This window comes from Chlamydomonas reinhardtii, chromosome 3, assembly GCF_000002595.2.
Source record: "Chlamydomonas reinhardtii strain CC-503 cw92 mt+ chromosome 3, whole genome shotgun sequence".
NCBI classification, from domain to species: Eukaryota; Viridiplantae; Chlorophyta; class Chlorophyceae; order Chlamydomonadales; family Chlamydomonadaceae; genus Chlamydomonas; species Chlamydomonas reinhardtii.
This window is the reverse complement of record NC_057006.1, coordinates 7,100,875-7,106,346: the sequence shown is the minus strand read 5'-3', so window position 1 is coordinate 7,106,346 and position 5,472 is coordinate 7,100,875. Positions and strand designations below refer to the sequence as shown.

The window sequence follows — 5,472 nt, the reverse complement described above, 5'->3', positions numbered from 1 at the left end:
AGACCTAACCCAAGCACCAACCTACACCACAGCCTAACCGCAAGAACCCCCACCACCGCGCGCCAGAAAGGAAAAGACCAGTGCTACCAACACTCGACCCGCCGTAACCCACCCCACCCCCACAAGTCGGTTGCTTGAGCAACACCCCAGGAGAACTGGCAGAGGAGACACAAGCAGAAAACTAAACGGGCCAGATGTGGCGCTGACTAAGCGGGCTCCAGCCCGCTGCAAGACGCGCTGTGCAGGAAGTCCCACAGCCGCCCAGGCGCGGCGATGCCAGCCAGAGCTAGTACTCATGGGCGCCAGATAAGCTGATGCCGATAAACGCCACGCCAGCGCCTGGAAAGAACCGCCGCCCAAAAGGAAACCTAGGGGGCCTGCACAGGTGATGCAAGCGTCAGCCGCAAGTTCAACTTCGGTGACCCACCCTGAACCTCCTCCACTTCACAAAGCGCGCCACCCGCCGACCAGATGGCAACAAAGTGCTCCAGCTTAGCCGCCTTGAGCTGTGCGGTGAGAAGCTGTGTGGGCAGAGCCGACAGGGTTTCAGGGGTTAGCGTGGCGGCAGTGAAACGCAGCTGCATCACCCTGCGCAGCTCGCTGACCACCTCCCGAACCACATGCTCCGACGTCTGCTTAGCAGGCTCGCGGGACCAGTACGCACACCAGACGGCGTACAAGAAGGTGGCCCGCAAAGTGCTCCACAGCAGCGCGCCCGCCCCCCGCGGGCCTGAGGCCCACATACCCATGCGGTCCCCCAGCATGAAGCCCGCGTCCGTCACTGGCGGCGCCGCTGCCTGGGGCGCAACGCAGGCCCACAGCTGCTGCAGCCACGTCCTCGCCTGCGCATAAGCTGGACACTCCAGGAAGATGTGCGTCAGGCTGGCCCACGCCCGCGGGCCAGGTGGCCCGCAGGCGGGGTGAGGACAGTGCGCCCCCAACCCCCCGCACCCCGTGGTCACCCGTGGCCGAATGCCCTTGCCCGCCCTGTACAGCCCGCAAGGCAGGTAAGCATGTTGCAGCCTGTACACCAGCACCTTTGCCCCCCGACTGGCGTGGCTGTCCCACAGCCTCCGCCACGTACCCCGCAGAAGGGACGCATCCGGGGGCGGCATGCGAGGGTCGCCCTCCACCGCCGCCGCTGCTGCCGCCGCCGCCGTGGCAGGCCCAGTGCTAGGTCCCGCCCCTCCCGCCGCCTGCTCCTGCAGCCGCGCGGACCGCCGCGGCCCCTCACCCGACTGCTGGGACGGGGACGCATACGACTGCAGTGTTCTCGCCGGCGTGTTCTGCTGCCCGGCTGCCGCGGAGGTGCGGTGGAGCCAGGGGTCCAGAGCCACCGGGTTATTGTGGAAGTGCTGCGCCGCCGTGGTGGTCAGCTGCGCCGCTGCACGCTGCCACTCCGCCTCCCGCTCCGCCAGCCGCGACTGTGCCGCCGGCTGGGTCCCCGAACCCCCCGCCTGCTGTGCTGGCGCCGGGCACGGCATGGCTGCGGGGCGGGCCGGAGCCAGAGGGGCGGCCGGGTTGGCCGCGGTGATGGCCCGCCGCACGTCCCGCACCGTGTAGTCCGCCAAGCTGACACCCGCAATCCGGCAGTGCTCCGGGTGCACCACCACCCCAGCCTCCGGCGCCAGGAAGTACGGCGCCCGAGGCCACGCCCCTGCCCGTTCCCCTGGTGATGCTGCATCGTACGCCGCCCGCTCTTCAAAGGTCCACAGGTGCCGCGGCTTGCGGTGCTGCAGCACACAGGCAGGCTGCCACGCCCCATCCACTGCCGGGGGCAGCACGCCAGGCCCAGGCTCCAAGAGCCGCCCCGTGTAGTGGACGTAGGACACAGCCCCCGCAGCGTTAGCCACCCACAGCTGGTCCAGGCTAACCCGCCACTGTGGCGGCGCCGCTGGCGGCTGAGTGGCTGGCTGCGGCGGATGCTGTTCCACGCCCGCGCTCCGCACGTGGCCGACCGCGGCCGCCAGCCGGGCAGGCAGCCCCGCTGGCGCCGGCGCGTCGCTGTACACCCACGCCCACGTGGTGGCAGAGTCCGGGCGCACATGAGTAAGCAGCGCCCGGGTGAGCGTCTTCCAGGGTTGCCGGCCTGGCTGGGCAAGCAGGGCGAAAGTCTTAGCTTGCAGGGCAGACAGGAACGCAGGCAGGTCGACATGGTTGACACCCCCATCCTTGTACGGCAGACAGGCCGTCTCCCGCTTTGGCAGCAGGAGCGGGTTCCCGTGCGACACCAGGCTGGCATCCTCAGCGTGCACGGAGCGCGCAGCAAAGTGGTCCACCAGGTCGGTGAGTTCCTTCAGCTGCGCAGGCGATGGGTTGAGGAAGCTGAAGTGGTAGGCCAGCTTCGCCGCCAGCACCTGCTTCGCAACGTGCACACGGCCAACCAGGGTCAGAGACAGGGCAGCCCACAGACGCGCCACAAACGCCATGCCGCGAGCCCGCCGGGTGTACAGGTCAGCTGCAGCCGCATCAGAGTCCCACGACAGAGGCACACCCAGGTGCGTCACGGCGCCAGTGGTAAACGGCACCCCCGTGTGTGGGCAAGGGCCCGTCAGGTGCGCAAACCTGCCAAGGCCCATGGCCTTGCTCTTGTCCGGATGGACACGGGCGTTGGACGCGCGGCAGAACAGCTGTACTGCCGCCATCAGGACCGGCCCGTCCACCGCCGGTCGCGCGCCGTGAGGGTCGTGTCGTCAGCGTGGTGGGCAGCAGGTGGCGCCTGCTCGCCGCTGGGTAACAGGGGCGTGCGCAGTGCCCCTTGCTCCACCTGCCGCCGCAGAAAGGACGTCAGTGGCTGCATCTGGCGGGCAAGGGAATTCGTCCACGGGTGACCACGGGGTGCGGGGGGTTGGGGGCGCACTGTCCTCACCCCGCCTGCGGGCCACCTTGCCCGCGGGCGTGGGCCAGCCTGACGCACATCTTCCTGGAGTGTCCAGCTTATGCGCAGGCGAGGACGTGGCTGCAGCAGCTGTGGGCCTGCGTTGCGCCCCAGGCAGCGGCGCCGCCAGTGACGGACGCGGGCTTCATGCTGGGGGACCGCATGGGTATGTGGGCCTCAGGCCCGCGGGGGGCGGGCGCGCTGCTGTGGAGCACTTTGCGGGCCACCTTCTTGTACGCCGTCTGGTGTGCGTACTGGTCCCGTGAGCCTGCTAAGCAGACGTCGGAGCATGTGGTTCGGGAGGTGGTCAGCGAGCTGCGCAGGGTGATGCAGCTGCGTTTCACTGCAGCCACGCTAACCCCTGAAACCCTGTCGGCTCTGCCCACACAGCTTCTCACCGCACAGCTCAAGGCGGCTAAGCTGGAGCACTTTGTTGCCATCTGGTCGGCGGGTGGCGCGCTTTGTGAAGTGGAGGAGGTTCAGGGTGGGTCACCGAAGTTGAACTTGCGGCTGACGCTTGCATCACCTGTGCAGGCCCCCTAGGTTTCCTTTTGGGCGGCGTTTCTTTCCAGGCGCTGGCGTGGCGTTTATCGTCATCAGCTTATCTGGCGCCCATGTGTTTTAGCTCTGGCTGGCGTCGCAGCGCCTGGGCGGCTGTGGGACTTCCTGCTCAGCGCGTCTTGCAGCGGGCTGGAGCCCGCCTAGTCAGCGCCACATCTGGCCCGTTTAGTTTTCTGCTTGTGTCTCCTCTGCCGGTTCTCCTGGGGTGTTGCTTAAGCAACCGACTTGTGGGGGTGGGGTGGGTTTGGGCGGGGCGAGTGCGTAGCGCTGGTGTTTCCTCTTCTGGCGCGCGGTGGTGGTGGTTCTTGCGGTTAGGCTGTGGTGTAGGCTGGTGCTTGGGTTAGGTCTGGCGGTGTTTTTGTGCAACCCCTCCCGGGGGGCGGGGGGGCCAGCCTTCTGCTCTGTCTGCTGGGTCGGGGTGGGGTGGGGTGGGATGGATGGGGGTGGTTGGTGGCGGTTTTCGAGGTGTTTGTTTTCTGTTTTTCTTCTCCTTTCTTCTCTTCTTGCCCTGTCAGGGTTCTGGTCTCGGGGACCAGGCTGCTTTCGGGCAGTAGGGGGGCAGCGCGTCTGCCCCTGTTCAACCTTGTAAGGATGATTCCTCAAAAAAAAAAAAAAGCTGCGCAGGGTGATGCAGCTGCGTTTCACTGCCGCCACGCTAACCCCTGAAACCCTGTCGGCTCTGCCCACACAGCTTCTCACCGCGCAGCTCAAGGCGGCTAAGCTGGAGCACTTTGTTGCCATCTGGACGGCGGGTGGCGCGCTTTGTGAAGTGGAGGAGGTTCAGGGTGGGTCACCGAAGTTGAACTTGCGGCTGACGCTTGCATCACCTGTGCAGGCCCCCTAGGTTTCCTTTTGGGCGGCGTTTCTTTCCAGGCGCTGGCGTGGTGTACTATCGTCATCAGCTTATCTGGCGCCCATGTGTTTTAGCTCTGGCTGGCGTCGCAGCGCCTGGGCACGCGGCAGACGGCCCAGTCCGGTACGGTGGCGCCCTGGTCACGGAGGTAGGCGAGGAGGCGGCCACCAAGCGTGTCGTGGCCCAGCTGCGTCCACTCATACCCCTGCACATCTGCGCAGCGGTTCTGGTGCGTCACGAGGTCAGAGCCGATGGCAACACACGTGTCACGATTCAGGCAAACGGCCCCGTACTCCGCCTCACTGCCCGCACCCCCACCAGCGCGCCCAGCCATGTCGGCCGAAGCCCCAGCCGGCGCGCCCAGGCCCCTGCCCCTGCCCTTACCACCACCCGCCGGTTGTAACGTCTGCAGTGGCGGCCGCGCCTGGGGCGGCGGCTGAGGCACTGCCTGCCCCGCTCCTCCACCATGGCGCCCCGACCCGCTGCCCCCACCATCCTGCTGTCCCCCGGCCGGCCGCCCAGTGGGCACGTGCGGTGGCGAGCTAGCACCGTCCTGCGGGGGAGGCAGCCCGCCGCCCAAGCGCCCTGCCCTCTGCTGCGGGAGCTGGGCGGGGCCACCACGCCCTTTAGAGCGGGGCTGTTGCTGTGGCGGCGGCGGCGGTGCGTGCACGGCTGGTTGCGCCCGTCGCCCACGCCCAGACGCCGCCGTGGCAGCGCCATCACCCACGCCGTCCTGTCCCCCCAGCGTGGCCAGGACCGCAAACCGGGAGCCGGTCCGGGGCCTGGGCGGCTGCACCTGGCGCTGCTGCTCCTGCTGCTGCTGTTGCTGTACCCGCCGTTGCTGCTGGAGATGGAGGTCCGCCATGTAGGCCAAGTACCGCTGCATCACAGCGGTCTGCTCCTGATCCTGCCCAGCGGCTGCCTGCTGATCCAAGGGCGGCCGTGGCGCGGGAGCGCCACTGGGCTGCTGCTGCACGCCAGCCGGCCCAGCACCGGCAGGGCGAGGCCTGGCTGCCGGCGGCCCCCCCACGCCTGCCGCCGGCTGGACCCCGCTAAGCCCTCCCGCTGCCACCCGCTGCTGTGAAGAGGGCTGCTGCTGTCGCTCGGCCCTCAGGGGAGCCGCAGCAGCATGGGTGCTTCCCCCCGCCACCAGAGCTGGCAGCGAGGGCGAGGCCACGGC

The 5,472-nt window shown here is 68.2% G+C and overlaps 2 protein-coding genes across 2 annotated transcripts in view; both read right to left on the bottom strand.

The window, feature by feature from the left end:
• CHLRE_03g208555v5 (uncharacterized protein) overlaps positions 1-3,621 on the bottom strand; it is a 7,752-nt gene extending 4,131 nt beyond the window's left edge. The window contains exons 1-2 of the mRNA XM_043061560.1: positions 3,277-3,621; positions 428-2,729 (exon numbers count right to left, since the gene is read on the bottom strand). Coding sequence (XP_042926434.1) covers positions 428-2,579 — 2,152 coding nt within the window. The 5' untranslated portion in view covers positions 2,580-2,729; positions 3,277-3,621. The remainder of the gene's footprint in view (positions 1-427; positions 2,730-3,276) is intronic.
• A 398-nt stretch (positions 3,622-4,019) lies between these two features.
• Positions 4,020-5,472, bottom strand: part of CHLRE_03g208554v5 (uncharacterized protein) — a 5,982-nt gene continuing 4,529 nt past the window's right edge. Inside the window, exon 3 of the mRNA XM_043061559.1 lies at positions 4,020-5,401. Coding sequence (XP_042926433.1) covers positions 4,363-5,401 — 1,039 coding nt within the window. The 3' untranslated portion in view covers positions 4,020-4,362. The remainder of the gene's footprint in view (positions 5,402-5,472) is intronic.